At 40.9% G+C, this 18,549-nt stretch overlaps 1 protein-coding gene across 1 annotated transcript in view; it reads right to left on the reverse strand.

Moving 5' to 3' along the window:
* Positions 1 to 3,298: 3,298 nt before the first annotated feature.
* The window catches only part of slc6a19b (solute carrier family 6 member 19b), a 37,118-nt gene continuing 21,867 nt past the window's right edge, over positions 3,299 to 18,549 (reverse strand). Inside the window, exons 6-12 of the mRNA XM_022686694.2 lie at positions 8,908 to 9,020; positions 8,539 to 8,667; positions 6,597 to 6,753; positions 6,192 to 6,396; positions 5,698 to 5,857; positions 5,222 to 5,384; positions 3,299 to 4,404 (exon numbers count right to left, since the gene is read on the reverse strand). Of these exons, the coding sequence (XP_022542415.2) occupies positions 4,270 to 4,404; positions 5,222 to 5,384; positions 5,698 to 5,857; positions 6,192 to 6,396; positions 6,597 to 6,753; positions 8,539 to 8,667; positions 8,908 to 9,020 (1,062 nt within the window). The 3' untranslated portion in view covers positions 3,299 to 4,269. The remainder of the gene's footprint in view (positions 4,405 to 5,221; positions 5,385 to 5,697; positions 5,858 to 6,191; positions 6,397 to 6,596; positions 6,754 to 8,538; positions 8,668 to 8,907; positions 9,021 to 18,549) is intronic.

Raw genomic sequence — 18,549 nt, forward strand, 5'->3', positions numbered from 1 at the left:
TTTAACTGTTTTGCTTGAAGTCTACCAGTCTTTTCCCCTGACTCATAAAACCTCCTGTTTTCCAGATCTTCCACATGGCTCCACAGAGTATCAGTGCGCTTGCCATGCGACTTGCGGCCCATCAACAATTGCTGCGTAGCATCCTTCAAGTCGGAGATTCGCCCTCCCGCCTCTGTTAGCCGGCCCTGCTGGCTTAGAATTTCTAGAGTCTTCCAGGCTGTAATTTCTGCAAAAGGTGGCTTCTTTGATAAAGGCAAAATTTGAAGTACACATTCATCATTTTCATTAAAATTAATATTTCTTACTCTGACAATGTCTGCATCTCCTGCTTATTTGCTTTATTTCATAATTATAATTGTGTTTTCATTGAAAACCAGAACCTTTCACTGTGATTCCAAACTTTTGAGTGGTAATGTACACTAAGGTAAGATATGGAATTCCACAAGGCTCTATCTTAGGACCGATATTATTAACATTATATATGCTCCCACTGGGCAATGTTATTAAAACATGACATTAATTTTCACTGTTATGTGGATGACATGCAGCTCTTCATATCAGCCAAACCTGATGACAGAGTGAGAATAAAGAAAAATGAGAAATGTTTAAAAGATGTGAAATCATGAATGTCAGAGTTCAACTTTCTCCTATTAAATAGTGATAAAACAGAAGTTTTCCTACTAGGCCCCAAAGCTTCTATAACTAAATGATGAGACTTTGGGCCCTATTGTACACCCCGCACAATTCGTGTAGCATGGCGCGTTGCCATCGTACACCCTGTCAACAGTCTATTTTTACACTTTGCGCAAACGTCCTCAAAATAGCGTTGGACTTTTGGAATATATTAACGCCAATGGCTGCGGTGGTCTGGAAATGACGTGTGTTCAGGTAAATGTCTGCCGTGTTTCTATCTTGGCAGCAGAAAAAGGCACTCCGTGATTGATCCCCGAAAGGACGTCTAAATTCAACTGTCACTGTGCTGCCCATCAATTATATAACTCTAAACATTTGAAATACACAGAAATATAAAGCTATATGTTAGCATTCGTTTCTTATCACCAGGGCAAATTTATTAAAATATTAAATATATTAATTCATTAATTAAAATCTCGTCCAGCGCTCTGAAATGTTGCAGGCAGGCAAAGTGTAGCTTGGCGCAATAACCTCTCTCTTTAAAAAAAAAACGTTTTATTAATAAGGTCGGACAAGTTTAGTAAAATTCATGTTATTAAACTCACTAAAGCCAACAAATGTACTGATAATTAATCAAGAGAAATGCGCTGCGCCTCTCTTTCTCTCCCTCTCTCTCTTTCTCTCTCTCTCTCTTTTGCAGTGCGGAGCTGAATTCAGCGCAAGGCTACAAACAATATAAAACTCAGTTCAGTTAAATAAAATAAGTAAGGACCTGTAAGTTCATCAAATATTGTCAAATATAAAGGATATGTTGAGGTCTTGGTGAGCTGTTTTCATGATTTGAAACTGAAACTAACTGATTTTTTTATTATTCTGTGCACTATCAAAAATCACAATTTTTTCTTATTTTTTTCCAATCATTCCCATGTTCTTAGTTTATTGATATAAATTTGATAATTTCTTATCGTTCTTATCATTTTACTTTACCTTCACTGCTATTATTATTATCTTCATAACATATACATTCTTTACTTTTATGTAAATTTTTATTATCTTTTTAAAATGTCCTATTTTTCCTTTTTTACGTTTATATTTTATTCGTCTATAGTAAATGTGACGCTGGGGATTTCCCCTTCACCTCTCTACTCCCAGAGTGGCTCTGTCAGCGCTGGAAGGACGCCAGCGAGAGGCGGCTGCAGCAGCAGTGGGCGCCTCACCCCGAATTCGGCTGGTGTGAGTGGTGTCCGAAGCCCAAACACCGAGAGGCGGATTGCTCTCACACTGGCCCGGACTTCTGCTGCTGCTGCGTCTTCTCCGCCCGGGCTAAGATCCGACTCCGCCCCGCCTCTCCTGCGAAACTCTTCGGCGACCGAGTCAGTGTCGTGGAGGGGGGAGAACGGCCCCAACAAGAGCGAGGCCGACCCAGAGCGGGAGCCGCCTTCCCTGGCGCTACCGAGAGCCGCCGCTCTGCCTCCAGCCCCGGCGCTACCGAGAGCCATTGCTCCACAAGCCCAGCCGCTACCGAGAGCCGCCACTCCGCCTCTAACCCTGACGCTACCGAGAGCCACCGCTCCGCCTCTAACCTCGGCGCTACCGAGAGCCACCGCTCCACAAGCCCCAGCGCTACCGGGATCCGCCACTCAGCCAGCCCCGGCGCTACCGAGAGCCGCCGCTCAGCCAGCCCCGGTGCTACCGAGAGCAGCCGCTCCGCAAGCCCCGACGCTACCGGGATCCGCCGCTCAGCCAGCCCCGGTGCTACCGAGAGCCGCCGCTCAGCCAGCCCCGGTGCTACCGAGAGCAGCCGCTCCACCTGTCCCGGTGCCACAAGCAGCCGTTTCACCTGTCCCGGTGCCACGAGCAGCCACTCCACCTGTCCCGGTGCCACGAGCAGCCGCTCCACCTGTCCCGGTGCCACGAGCAGCCGCTTCACCTGTCCCGGTGCCACGAGCAGCCGCTCCACCTGTCCCAGTGCCCAAAGCCGCTGCGCGAGGCTCAGGGACAGAGGCTGGGAGGTGGGCTGCCATCTCCCCGGGCCTCTCTCTGGAAAGGGGGGCCCAAGCGAGCGAACTGCATCCCCCGCTATCCTCACCCCGCCTCTCTTTGTTCGCTCCAGTCACCAGGTCACGCCTCACCTTCGACCCTGGTGGATGGAAGCTTAGGGGGAGTTACTGTGGCGTGATGAGGTCGGGGGATTGTGGGCCCGCCCGCCCACGGACTCATATGTAACGCTTTAAAAGTTATCTACAGACTCTAGAGCCCCACTGGGCTGGAGTCATGTTTTGAGTTGTTTTGGGTGTGGTGGAGGGCATTTTCTGAGCCGTATAAAGGTATGTTTTGAGTTCATTTACTCCCCGTGTCTGTGTTATCTGTGTGCTTCCTCCTTCCGGGTCACAGTGATCACGCCCCTAACCCCAGGGGCCTATCACAGTCTTTGGAAGTGGATGTGTTATATATTTTGTGTTTAATCTACCCTGTTTTTGTGTGTTGGCTAGCTAGCTAGTGCAGGCTTCACTGCAGTGCTATGTTAACTATGTTATGTGACTATGTAACTATGTTAACTATCTTTACCTTTACCTTTATCTAGTGTTGTTTAATTATTAAAGTTTATTTACATGTGTACAAATAATTATAAGACCAGTATAACTATTTACATGTTTTAAAGCCGTTCATACTCAGAGATTATGTTTATTGTTCATTTTCATTGTATTTATTCGCAGTTTTACAGAAAACTATGAACTAAAGGAAAGAATCAAACAAACAAACAACAAAGGATGAAAATAAACCTGAAATCCTCAGTAAAGCCAAACCTTTTACCAAGCTCTTGACTCTTCTTTAAATTCCTGTTAGCTATCTGTCTAGCTTTGCTTACACATGCATCAGCGAGGGCATATTAGATCTGCCCATCATCTAGTTTTGCAACAAGCCTCAGATTAGCTGCTCACTCTTTACTACCAATCACATCCAAATTAATATGAACTCTAACGGCTTTCATTACTGGTGTTGCTATACAACTGAATATATAAGACCTGTGTGGATGTATAATGACTTTTAAACATACACAACACAAGCTGTTTGATCAGTGGTAGGCTAATCCCCATATATGTGAGTCTTGGTCCTCCCAAGGTTTCTTCCTCCTCCAGCTCTAAGGAAGTTTTTCCTTGCCTCTGCGCTCACTGTTTTTTTTGTATTCTGTTTTTTTTTTGTTTAATGTTTTGACTGATTCTCAAATTTCTGTAAAGCTGCTTTGTGACAACATCAGTTGTTAAAAGCGCTATATAAATAAAATGTATTTGAATTTGTCTGGCAAATCAATTCAAATATGTTTATATAGCGCATTTCACAACTGATGTCACAAAGCAGATTTACAGAAATTTGATCACAGGGCAAAGAATCAGGCAAAACATTAAAAAAAACAAAAAAAAAAAACAGAATACAACCCAGAAAGCACGGAGGAGGAAGAAACCTTGGGAGGACCAAGACCAAAAATTTTGTTTGCTAATATACGAGCCATTTGAATGTCCGAATGCAAATATTTTTTTTAGCAGATACAAATAATAAAAGTAAACATTATGATTAAAAATATGACAAGAAAAAAAGGGCAGTCACATACAGCAACATGTATTAACCTTGTCCAGTTTAACAGTAGCGTTTCCATATGGCTCTGAATAAAGCAGCTCCTGGTACAGCCAGACTCGGCACTCCCGCCAACAAAAAGATTATTATATAGATCCATACAGGATATGGCTTCTGTTTTAGAGTGGGAAACGTCACCTGTAACACACACAAACACATTGTTGTGTAAACAAGCCCAATTCCAATGTAGGTATATATGAAAAATGTAAATGAAATTACATTGAATTAAAACAATTCAATGGTATGCAAATCTCATAGACCCACATAAGACCATTTCATGAAAAACATTCCCATCTCAAAAAGTTGGACAGGGGGACAAAAGGCTGGAAAAGGTATTAATAAAAGCAGCTGGAATCGGAGCTCAATTTACACAAAAACAATGTTCCTTAACATAAAATTGCAAAGACAGGGTGCTGAATTCCTAGTAGTTCCCGAAAATCAGTTCAGCAGGAGGAAGAGCTTTCTCTTATAAAGCTCTGCAACTCTGGAATAACCTTCATGAAAAATGTTCGGAACTAAATCTTTATGTCTAGACTTTAAACTTTCTTAATTATTTTAGAAAATGCACATTTCCTCTTAGATAAAGGCTGTTGATCCAGGGATTTATGGAATTGTGTTAAACTGAGATGCTGGTGCTGTTGTCCATGATTATTCATGATGGTGGAGTGGGTGGATGCCAGTGTTTCTGGGTGCCTCCGTGTCTTTGATACCTTCTGTCTCGCCCCCTTTATTTAGATTGTTATATTCAAATCAAAAAGCTTCAGCATTAGCAGTAAACTTAAAAGTTGATCACTCGTATCTAAACCAATCACCAGCTTCAACTGTCTTTATAAGACCTCCCCTTCTCTGCATGCCTGCACTGTTTTGTTTCTCTTCTACACACAGCAGGATCTTGTTGTATGAACACCGAAGTGTCCTGATATGCCCCCGACAGCACAGGTTAAACTAATCTCACCGATTCAGGGTCCCAGGAGATGTAGAAGAGCTCTTTGGAGATGGTGGTGGCGAAGTAGAAGAGGAAGATGACCAGCATAATGAGGGGGCTGATGACCCTCCAGGTGGACTGCCAGAAGATGTTGGGTTTGTGGCCAATCATGAACTTCAGGTCCTCATTAAACCTGTTTACACAACATATGATTCAAAGGTTTGGGTGTGTTGATGTTGTACTTTTGCAGTGTTTGGATGGTTGAACACAGTGTAAAGTGGTAAGCAGTAGTGTGTTTCTTGTATGTGTATGTGTTTTTAAATATCTTTATAAATAAACTCTCAAGTTTTCTTTAGTTGACTCTGTTGAGAGATGTAATGTACTTTACATGGATAAGTGTTTTAACTCTCAGAAGCGTTAAACTAAATACGTTTAAAGGACAGTGTGAGGCTGGTAGAACGAGATGGTATAACTATAAAGACTAGCAGTAATCTATTTTCACCCACCTGTCTATACCGTACACATACACCACACCCACCATCTCACAGAAGCCTGTAATTAGGAGGGGGATGGACCCGGCGAAACTGTCGAACAGTGCCAGCCAGTAGTTTCCGGATCCCTGTACAAATATCAGGCCGATACAGCAGCATACCAGACACGTCACTCCTGCAGAAACCAGAACAACTACCTTTAGGTTCTATCTGCACTGACCAACAGAACCTGAGAACCAGAGGTTCTGCAATGGGATTTACCGTAACATGGATAAAGCCCTGCCTTTAACAAAAACAAAGCTAATCAACTTGCTGGTTGCATCAAGAGCAGAGGTGGGTCTGTGCGCTACTGAGGAAGTACCACCCACCTTGTTGAGGAGATGTTTCTGAATTGGTAATAGGTCTTTTGTTATCTCTCCATTGACACAGATATGAGGCTGATCTTGTATGATTGTAAATTACTGAACGCTGAGTGAACTGACTTGCCTATAAAGATTTGAAGTTGATACCTGAGATGGCTTCTTTGGACCAGCTCTTGGGGAAGACCTTCAGATCCTGCAGGGGAACCAGCACTCCCTCAATATTCCCAAACATGGAGGACAGGCCGAGGCAGAAAAGCATGATGAAGAAGAGGACAGACCACAGCGGTGCCAGCGGCATCTTAGTGATAGCCTCAGTGAAGACAATGAATGCCAGACCCGTGCCCTCTACACCCTGAACACAGACAGAGATACAGCAAATCATTTTTACTGACAAACAACAGGGCTCCAAAAATTGCAGCAGAAAGTAGGTGTTTTCAGTATAGTGGGTAGTTAGTGAAAGCACAAGGTATAAAAGATATTTTAAATGAAGTGGCCAGTTAGTGAAAGTATAAGGTTGTAGTTGTTTCTAATAAAGTGGCCAGTGTGTTGTACCTCAGTGAGGAAGGTGTTAAGGTTGCACGTCTTTAGCTGCAGGTTGCTGATGATCGCTGGGTAAGTGGAGTTCAGGTGACTGAGGGATGAGGCATAGTTACTGTCATCGATGCTCTTCTCTGGCAGGTCAAACATGTTGATCAAAGTCAGGATGTTCCTGTGGGAGACACTAAAGATCAGCGGTTCTGAAGTTTGCCTTCTGTGCAGAAATGTTTCGTTACATTATTTCCTCGTAAAAGTGAAAGGCAGATTTGTGTGTAAAAAAGCCTTAGCAACTGCTTAGCAACTGTACTGCAGCCAACTAAAAAGCACAGAGAAACCACCTGATATACAAAAGTATAAAAAAGTTTGTTGTGTTTTTACTTTGTAAATCATTGGTTGTTCAGATCAGCAATTTCAGTTCAATATATTATAGAGGAGATGAACACAGTGATATTTGAGTGAAAATACTTTTTTAGGATTTACAGAAAGTGTGCAATAACAAAATTAAGCAGGTGCATAATTTGATAGCCTTGTAATTTTATTGGTTTGAATACCTTTAGCACTAATTTTGGAACAGAAAATGTGTTTGGTGAGCTCATTGTCTCATGACCTACATAAACAGGTGAATCAAATTATGAGAAAGGAGCCAACTGCAAGTTTTTCTCCTCTTTGCATCTTCTCTGAAGAGTGGCAACATGGGAGACTTAAAACTCTCAAATGCCATGAAAATAAAGATTGTTCAACATCATGGTGTAGGGGAAGAATACGGGGAAGAATACGGCCTGAAGTGGCAAGTCAACAAAAGACCTACATCATCATCTTGCTGCAGATGGAGTCACAGTGTATCATTCAGCTATTTAGCACACTTTCCACAAGGAGAGGCTGTATGGGAGAGTAATGCAGAAGAAGCCTTTTCCGAGCACACGCCACAGAGTCGATTGAGGTGTGATAAAGCAAGCCAGCTTCATTTTGGAATAAGGTTCTGTGGATTGATGAAACTAAAATTGAGTTATTTGGAGGGTGATATGCATGGTGGAAAAAGAACACAGCATTCCAAGACAAACACTTGCTACCCACAGTAAAATTTGGCTCCATCATGCTGTGGGTCTGTGTGATCAGTGCAGGTACAGGGGATCTTGTTAAAGTTGAGAGTTGCATGGATTCCAGTCAATATCAGCAGATTCTTGGTATTGATAGCCAGACTCATTGGAAGCTATAGGAGCTGTTTCTGCAAATGGAGAATCTTCTAAATGTTAATGAGTGCCTAAATGTATGCACCAGCCGAATTTTGTCTGCTATATGATATATTTAACTGAAATTGCTGATCCAAACAACAGCCAATGATTTATAAAAGAAAGTCATGAAAATAATCAGGAGTGTCCAAACCATTTCATACCACTGTACCATAGCAACTGCTTAACAATGCTATGTCAGCCACATCGGAACAGTATAGCAGCTGTCTAACATCACCATAAAAAAACACTCTGTATAACATAGCATCTATTTAGCAAATCCATAACAACCACATTAAAGAGCATAGCAACTGCATAGCAACAACCCAGAAATGTCCTGCAACCACCCATGTTCTGCAATTACTTGCTTTTTCTTAAGGAAATGTGTTTTCTAGTATTGCACATTGCACAAAAATCTGCTGGATAAACCAGTTTGGACACCCCACATTTTGGGACTTTGCTCTATTGGCCAAACATATTTGCATTCTACCATCAGACAACACCTTAGCAACAACCTGGCAATAACATAGCAACCACCACGGATACCATAACAACACCATAGCAACACAACAGCAACCACTGAACTATAGCTTGGCAAACAACTGGGATACCTTAACGATTGGTGTGAGACATCTTAGCTGGCAACATCTTTTTCATTTATATTTATAATTTTTGTTTCATTGCCCCCCCCTCCCCCCCAACTGTAACAGTGAAATGAAGAGTGGTACCCTGCCAGGCAGTCGTCATATCTCTGCGTAGCTCTGAAGCCGATGATGGTGTAGATGACGGTGGCGGCAAAGATGGAGGTGAAGGCGTTGATGATGGAGATGATTACAGCATCCTGCTCACAGTTATTACTGACACACACACACACACACACACACACACACAACACTCAGCTACAGAACCTACAGTACCAAATAGAACCACACACACTCTCCTCACCAGACCCAACATCATCAATCACTTCCACATAATTATACTTCTTAGATATTAATGTTAATAAAACATGTCTTACTTAACAAGATTAGATTAGAGTTAGTATATAAAATACAATATTAATATAATATAATATAAAAACAAAGCTGAGGACTTACTGGACAGAGTTGTAGCTGGAAAAGGAGATAAGTCCACCAAATGCCAGCGAAAAAGAATAGAACACCTGAGCACCTGCATCCAGCCATGTAGCTGGGTTTGATAACTCATCCAGCTACACACACATACACACACACAAAACAATAAAACAGGTAAAGCACTGCTGAGGAAGTTCATGAACTAAACTAAAGCTGAGTAACACTATAATACTGTTCCATAGTTAATAGGTAACTAAGCAGGAACTAAGCAGTAACTAATATATAGTCCTGTGTTAACACCTAAGCATATTTAAGCATATTTAAAATATGGGGTTACATACATGAAGTAGTATGTTTAAATGTTACTTACGTACTTAAGAATATTTAAAATAGTTCCATTTTAGTACAGTTAAGTACGCTTAGCACAATTTAAGTAAGACTTACTAACTTTAGTACTATTTTTATACAATTAAACTATAATAAGTTCAAGAAAGTTGTTTAATTTCAGCACTGTTTAAATATACTGATGAATAATGTGGCTACAATAAACTTTAGTGCCCTATAGTATAATAATCAATAATATACTTTAATCTACTTTTTTTACTAGGGTGTACAGGGAGACACTATGTATTCCACCAAGTAGCAGTGAAACAGGAGAGGACACTACCTTGTTATTATCATGCGCCAGCAGCGGTCGCATAAACACACACACACACACGAGTGTTTTTAGCCGCGTTTGAAACTTCATAAACACACTGAACTGAGCTCTGAATTACAGTAAGTGAAGCTCTGACCTGATCATGGAGTAATCTCTCTGACTGTTAAATTCATGCTGTTGACACACATATTTCTCACTTTAACTACATGGAAAAACATCTGAAAACATCTTGTAATGTTGCCAGATTGGGTGGTTTCATGCTAAATGTCGAGTTGTGTCTGAAATTGACCGGAGGAATCGCTGTGCTTTGGCGGGAGGACAAAACTACCAAGTGTTAAGACTTAAGTTATTAGTGTTGTAATTAGATAGCTAACCTTGCAGAAACAGAGCTAGTCCTGCTGATGGAAATTTGAATAAGCAGTGTTTGTTAGTTATTATGTGCTGGTTTTACTTTTTTCATTGCTTGCTAGCTTATTTTTAGGTACTATAATTATTTTTCTTTGGTTCGTGTGTCCTATGGTACAATGCACAAAACACATATATAATACAACCATGCAGATAAAATCATTTTAAATATTGTTTTGTTTTGTAATTGGTGATATTTAAGATATTTAAGATATTTTATTTAAGATCATGTTGGAAAAAATCCTGTTATATTGTTGATATACTAAACATTGGCTGTTTGGGTGGTTTTCTCATCATTTTGGCTGATTTAAAACACGTTTTACACAGTGAATTGGTTTTATCCATAGACTGTGTATAGCTGGACAGAGCATCGTCTCTTAAAAGTGAAGCCACCACAGGTCGGGCGCCCCCTGCTGTTCGGCTGCAGAAAGCTGTGTAACTCCACCCATCCCCATAGGTTTCAATGGCAAAACAGACAACTTTCAATCACGTTTTTTTCTAATATACTGTAATTCTACCTCCAATATTTAAATGTAACAGCTAGTGTAACCTCTGCTTATATTGTCAAATTTTTATATCCCCACATAATTCGGTTTTTAAAACTTTATTCGGCTCTATTCAAAAAAGGTGTGGTTATGGTAAAAGGGCTGCTTATGGGCGGGACCAATAACAGACCGTCAGCTCCGCTCCGCCCCGCTCTGCAGTCTGTGACCGCGAGGCAGCCCTCAGGGGCGGGGTTATTTAAATGAGTAGGCTGTCTCTCCACAGTCTTTCTCCCTCCTCTGGTCTCTACTGCGCAGACTCTGGTCTCTGAATCGCCAAAATGGCGGAAGATTTTGGCTTCATTTTCATTGAATGAATGGGAACGGCGACACGGCATCCATCTTTATATACAGTCTATGGTTTTATCTGAATCCAACTGTAACAATCTGGCAACCCTGATGGCTCGCTGTCCGCTCTGTTTGTTCGGCTGTCTGTTGCTTAGTAGCCAGACTCACAATGCGTTCTGGGACACATTCAGCTCACGTAGTAAGCAGCGATGTTAACTATAAATTATGATGCATCATTGGAGTTTTTAGTGCCCTCAAAATCACGCTTCCATAGGCCTTTCTCTCGCTTCCGGGGTCTTCATTTCTGCTCTAGACACTTCTGTGTAAACTCATTTACGTTTTGATTGCTCATTCTTTCGCCATAGCTCAAGTGACTAGTTCGTGTTTTTGCACTCTAGTGTTGTTGTGCTCTAATTATCCGAGACGTCAAACGGCTGTTAAAAAGGTGTGTGTTGGTGGAGTATATAAAACTCAACAGAGCATCAAGTTGTAATAATAACTAGTAAATATATTTGGGGAAATTTAAATGGTTTATAGAACTTGTGTGGTTATTTATTTTTTTATAAGACCGATGTTATTACCGGTTGTGCTACCGTGTCCAATCGTGCTACCCTAGTGTAAGTTATATATTGCTATTTATACTTTACCCTGTATCACTCAGACAAAGAAAGACAGCGAGTTGTAGATAAAAATAAACTGAAAAATCATAAAAACATGAAAAAAATAGGTCTGTGCGGGTGCTCTGGTGGTAAGAAGCATTTATCGATGGGTAGCACAATTTTACACGGATCTCCTTATCTACAACAGTGGACACTGAACACACAAAATCATAAGGCACAATAATTGCAGGCACCTATAATAGTACAATAAGTTATATGCTTTATTTAACAATAAGATTGTGTGTGACAGTGTGATGAATGCTTAAATTATAGAAGGTTAAGTGAGCACGGAGCTCACTTGGCTAACCTAAACTACAGAACTGGGGTCATTTACGTTTGTAATAAAAAATAAACTGCTCGAAAAAGAACTTATATCCTTTTTGGAGTTTTGCATGTTTGTTCCTCAATAGGTCCCCAACAGTTCTGGCAACATCATCCTGCCTAAAGTGCGAAAAAAAATTATGAATAATAAAAAGCATCCATTATCCGGTGCACCAAACCGGAAATAGGTTTTTACCCATCATCTCGCCCGGAAATTGACCCCTAAACAGGGCACCATTTCAGACATAGGCAGTGTATTCTCTGCTGTCGCTGCTGCTGGACGTTTAGAAAGACTGTTTCTATTTTATTTCTGTATTTGACTGAAAATAAACTAGTAATTAAGATATTGAGATCTTTTACAGCTTATTTTATCCCCGAATCAGACAAGGACACTTTGGGCCCTATTTTAGCAATCTATAGCACACTAGGTAATTCCCAGCTGGATTTAGGGGCATGTCCTGTGTCTTTGGTATTGTGAGAGCGCGAAAAATATGCCTTGCGCAGCTCCAATGGCGCGAAAGGCGTGTTTTAAATCATATAAGGGAGGAGTAAAATTATTTTATTCTTTTTTCTGTTTATTGTTTATGTAAAAACTGGGTTTACAACACTGATTATTAATCAAGCAATCAAATATTTATACTGGAGGGGTACCCTCATTTACAATGCTGCTGAGCATTTACAGTTTAAAAGGAATAAAAATACTTTAAAAAATGAGAAATAAAAACTGTACTATAGACAAATAAAATATATACGTAAAAAAGGAAAAATAGGACATTTTAAAAAGATTGTAAACATTTATACAAAAAAAATAAAGAATTTATATCTTATGAAGAAAAAATAAAAGTAGTGAAAATAAAGTAAAATGACAAGAATGATAAGAAATGATAAAATTTATATCAATAAACTAAGAACATGGGAATCATTAAAAAAAGTATATATATATATATATATATATATATATATATAAATCATTAAAATGAATTAAAAAATGGGGGCGCTAGTGAGCAAGCGGGTGGAGTAGATGTGTTTGAGAGAGCTCCTCTGCACCAAACCTTTAAAATACTTTTTTTTTTTTGCACCATCTGTTAATAAATTTTCAATGTTTGCTTAGTTTGCGCTAAGGGTGAACCTCCACTGCTTTCATTTTTTGCCTTTAGAAGCTAAAATGCCACCAAAAGCATCAAAACAACCAAGAGAATCTCAACATGTGGCTACAGGTTTGGAGGACGCCATTAGCAGCAAAGCTGGCCAAGAAACAGGCAACGTGGACCTGCCTCTGGCCTGGGAAAAAGTGGCTCAACAAGATCTTGAAAACAATAAATGAGAGATTTGAAGTTTGAACAGTCCTACCAAACTTTTCAAGATCATGAGGCTCGCATTAGATCACTCGAAAGAGCCGGGCGCAACCTCGACTATGACGGGCATAAAGCGTACATCTTTCCGGATTATACGGCAGAGGTGCTGACCCAACGAAGGAGCTTCAGGGATGCCATGCAAGCGCTTTGTCTGCTACAGGTGACCCACACGCTCCTCTTTCCGGCAAAACTTTGTGTCCACCATAAAGGCCAGCTCAAGAGTTTTATCTCTCCGCTGAAGCGGCTAAATTGGTGGAAACTGACCTTAAGGCCCTGTCCCACTGCGATTGCGTCTAAATATCCACTAAAGTACGTCCAAATTTATCAGAAAACACTGCGTCCACTGAGTGAACGCGCTGCGTCCAAAATATAGACGCAGTGCGTCCAAATTATGTCCATATTCCGTCTAAATTGAAGTTGGACGCCGACTTCCAAATTTGTACGTCGACTTCCACTCTTTGGATGTCGACTTCCACTTTTTGGACGTCGACTTCCAACTATATATGGTTGTTTTTTCTAGTGATTCATCATTTCTTCTTGAGCTACAAGAGAGAGCACATCTATTCTCTTCTACACAACCATGGACCACAGATTCCTTGCAGTGATGGTGCAGCAGCAGAACATACTCCTCCATGTGCTGAACCAGACCGGGAGGAGGAGGCGGCAGCAGGAGAGGACTGTATGGGTCAGGCCTGGGATTGTACGCCGGGTGGAGTTTGGACTGTATGACCGGCTGATGGTAAAGCGATGGACGCCAGAAAAATATTTTTATGGACGTCGACGTCCACCTGTACGTGCCGTCCAAATATCCACTAAAATACGTCCGTACTGCGTCTAAATATCCACTAAATTACGTCCATATTAGTCGCCGTCTATTCCGAAAATTTTGGGAGGTACCAAAACCACTTTTGCGTCTAAAGTGGACGGCAACGTCTAAACTACGTCCACTTGGACGGTGCCGTCCAAATATCCACTAAACTACGTCCAGATTGCGTCTAAATATCCACTAAATATCCACTAAACTGCGTCCACTGAAATTTGGACGTATTTTAGTGGATATTTAGACGCAATCGCAGTGGGACAGGGCCTTTAAACAAGACTGAACAAGAGCTGCAGAGAAACTGTAGTCAGTGACTGGTTTCAACGGCAATGCCGTCTTAATAGCGTTTTTCATTACATTACAGATGGTGCTATTTTGTTTGTTTACACTTAATTAGCTTAGCAGTTAGTGTAACTTTAGCTGTAGCTACATCAGAGATTCGTTTAGGTCTCTGTGCACTTAATGTTCCTGTCTTCAAGAGTTACTGCAGTGCCTTTCTTTTACAGGAGCTTACAGTGTTCGGGTGGGATGGTTAAATGGGTGTTAATGTTATGTTGGTTTTTTTTTTCTCTCTCTCTTTTTCCCCCCAGGCTGTCGCTTCATACCTTTTTTTTCCAGTCTTAGATTTCTGTAATTTATAATGCTGGGGCTGGGGTCACTAATGTGAGGGGGCTGGGTCACCCAATTAAAAGAGGAAAGGTTTTCTCACATTTGAAGTCTCTTAAGGCTGATATAATTTTCCTCCAGGAAACCCACATTGGTAAAACACAACAAAGTAGACTCCGAGTCAACTGGGTGTCCCAGGTGTATCAAGCAACATTCACCTCCAAAGCTCCAAAGAGGCATTGCCATTCTCTTTCATAAAAATATCCCATTTCATTTTGAATGTATGGTCTCTGATCCCCAGGGTAGATGTATTATAGTCTCAGGTCATATTAACTCTTTTCCTTTGATGTTGGTTAATGTATATGGCCAACGTCATAAATTGTTTGATGCTGTTCCAGAGAATAATTTTACAAACATTATAATGTGGGCTGACCTGAATATGAATATGAATATGAATATAATTCGATTTTTAGTAAACGTGTGGAAATTTCTTTACTTAAAATGAAACATATATATTTTGGACAGGGAGATAAGCCTGAAAGGTTATTGTCCAGACAGTTAAAAGGAAAGCAATCTAAACAAGTCGTAAAATTCGTAAAATTAAAGTCGTAAAATTCGTAAAATTAAAGCAAAGTCTGGCATTTTACTCACTGATCCAAAACAAATAAATAATTGTTTTAGGGAGTTTTACTCTAATCTCTATTCTTCTTCTTTGGAGGTAAATGAGGCAGACTTTAATCTTTTTTTTGATAAGCTTGTAATACCACAGTTAACCGAGTTCTGCAAAGAGGAATTGGATGCTCCAATACTAGAATCTGAACTTACTGAAGCTATCCAAGCTTTTCCATCGGGCAAAAGCCCAGGTCCTGATGGATTTGAGTCTGAATTTTACAAGGCTTTCAGTAAACATCTTGTCCCCATATGCTGAGGATGATAAATGATTTGGTTAGGAACAAAAAGTTGGCTAGATCTCTGTATGAAGCAAACATTACCGTGTTGTTGAAAAAAGGAAAAGACGACTCAGACCCTGCCTCTTATAGACCAATCACACTCTTAAACTCAAAAGGTTCTGACTAAGGTTATGTTGATTAGACTTGGAAAGCATATCTCCAAGATATTCATACAGATCAGACTGGGTTCATACCAGGAAGATTCTCATTTGCTAATACACGCCTCCTTTTTAACATTTTATATTCAGACAAAAGATAAAGATAAAGAGGCTACAATTATAGCCTCATACCGCTGGATCCAGCATACCGCTGGATGCTCAAAAGATCAGTTAGAATGGCCCTATATGATGGAGGTGCTCAAAAGTTTTGGATTTGGTGACTTCTTTATTTCACTGGTTAAGATGCTTTATCACTGTCCTAAGTCAACCATATCTACCATTTGTGAGTCCAGCAAGGGGACCCTTTGCCTCCCCTCCTTTTTGATTTAGCTCTTAAACCATTGGCAATAGGCATCAGGAATCATCCACAAATCAATAGCATCAAATGCGGAGACACTGAAAGCCTTGTAAACTTATATGCAGATGACTTGCTGATTTTTATATCAGACCCATTGCTGTCTGTTCCTAACTTATTAAATTATATAGACTCTTTTAGCAGACTTTCAGGTTATTCAAATATTTTTTTTTTAATCTTTGCCATTTAAAATAATTGATGATCATTTTACATACCTAGGCCTTAAGATACCAAGAAATCCCAAAATTCTGGTCAAATTAAATTTTCTACAAATGGTTGACAAACTAAAAGCAAATATCGAGAGCTGGAAGTTACTTCCTATTTCAATGATGGGACGTATTAATGCTATCAAAATGGTCACTTTACCACAATCTCTTTCAAAACATACCAATTTACCTCCCTTTATTCTTTTTTAGTCAAGTCAAGTTCAAGAGGCTTTTATTGTCATTACAACTGAGTACAGGTACACAGTGTAATGAAATTACGTTCCTCTGCAACCATGGTGCAACATGGTGAGAATAAGGTGCAGAGATGTGTGACATACTGTAACATGTAGAACATATTTAATCACAGCAGTTACTGAGGTAGAGAGTGTATAGATTTTTGGGAGTGGCAGCAAATATTGCTGATAGGGATAAAGACATTTCAGTTTCTGTGTGCTAAGTGTGAATGTGTGTGTGTGTGTGGGGATGAAGTTCAGTCTTTGTGTGTGTAAACGGGGGGGGCGGGGTCGTGTTGTGGGTTCAGTTCAGTTTGTGTGTTGGGTGGGGTGGGGTTCAGCTCTGTCTCTGTGTGTTGAGGAGTCTGACTGCCTGGTGGAAGAAGCTGTTGCAGAGTCTAGTAGTGGAGGCTCGGATGCTCCTGTATCTTCTGCCGGATGGCATCAGAGCGAAGAGTCCGTGTGAGGGATGGGTGGGGTCATTCACAATGCTGGTGGCTTTGCGGATGCAGCGTGTGGTGTAGATCTCGGTGATGGAGGGAAGAGAGACTCCGATGATCTTCTCAGTTGTCCTCACTATACGCTGTAGGGTCTTGCGGTCTGAGGTGTTGCAGTTCCCAAACCAGATGGTGATGCAGGTGCTCAGGATGCTTTCTACAGTTACTCTGTAGAACATGGTGAGGATAGGAGGTGGGAGATGTGCTTTCCTAAGTCTCCGCAGGAAGTAGAGGCGCTGCTGGGCTTTCTTGGTTATGGAGCTGGTGTTGAGGGACCAGGTGAGGTTCTCTGCAATGTGAACACAGAGGAACTTGATGTTTTTCACAATTTCCACAGCAGAGCCATTGATGTTCAGCGGGTGGTGGACACCTGGGGCTCTCCTGAAGTCAACAACCATCTATTTGGTTTAATCCATGTTTAGAGATTACAGTTGTGTCATCAGCAAACTTGATTATGTGGTTTGAGCTGTACTTTGCAGTACAGTCATGAGTCAGCAGAGTGAACAGCAGTGGACTGAGCACACAGCCCTGGGGGGGCACCGGTGCTCAGTATTGTGGTGCTGGAGGTGTTGTTTCCAATCCTGACTGAAGTCCAAAACCCAGTTACAGAGGGAGGAGTTCAGGCCCAGCAAGTACAGTTTTTCAATCAGATGCTGAGGGATGATGGTGTTAAATGCTGAACTGAAGTTGATGAACAGCATTCGAACATAGCAGTCTTTGTTGTCCAGCTGGGTGAGAGCCAGGTGGAGCGCAGTAGAGATGGCATCATCTGTTGATCTGTTTGGATGATACGCAAACTACAGTGGGTCCAGTGAGGTGGGGAGCTGGTTTTTGACGTGCCTCATTACCAGCTTCTCAAAGCACTTCATGATGATGGGAGTAAGTGCAATGGGACGGTAGTCATTGAGGCAGGACACTTGAGACTTATTTGGCACAGGGACGATGGTGGTCGTCTTGAAGCACGTCGGCAAGACCGCAGTGCTCAGAGAGATGTTGAAAATGTCCGAGTCTGGTCTAACAACTAGACTCAACTATTGGTTCATTTGTCTGGGCCTATAAACCCTCTTGCATTTCAAAAAGGTATTTGCAAAGGCCAATAGAACTTGGGGGCCTAGGCCTACCTATGTTTAAGCAGTACTATTGGGCAGCCAATGCTAGGGTTCTAGCCTATTGGCAGAAGGGAGTCATAAATCAATCAATCCTGATGGGGCTCCACTGGGGTTGAGTATAGAGGCAAAGTCCTTAACTAATACCTCTCTCCCAGTTTTACTGTTCTCTGTGACAAAACCTCTAACTAAAACAATTGGTAGTAATATAATAATCAAAAACAATTTAAGGATTCTTAATCAAATCAAAAGGTCTTTTTCTTTGCCTCCAGTTTCCATCTCCTATAGCTCATAACCATTTATTTGTTCCAGCTCAGTTAGATAATGTCTTTCTTACATGGAGAGAGAAGGGTTTACAGTGTATTAGATGTTTATATCAACAATAGTTTTGCTTCCTTTACTCATCTTAAAACTAAATTTAGTCTCCCTTCTTCTCACTTTTTCAATATTTGCAGCTTAGACACTATGTTCAAAAAATATACCCTCTTTTTCAGTTAAACCAAAAGA

This window comes from Astyanax mexicanus, chromosome 6 (assembly GCF_023375975.1).
Source record: "Astyanax mexicanus isolate ESR-SI-001 chromosome 6, AstMex3_surface, whole genome shotgun sequence".
Classification (NCBI taxonomy): domain Eukaryota; kingdom Metazoa; phylum Chordata; class Actinopteri; order Characiformes; family Acestrorhamphidae; genus Astyanax; species Astyanax mexicanus.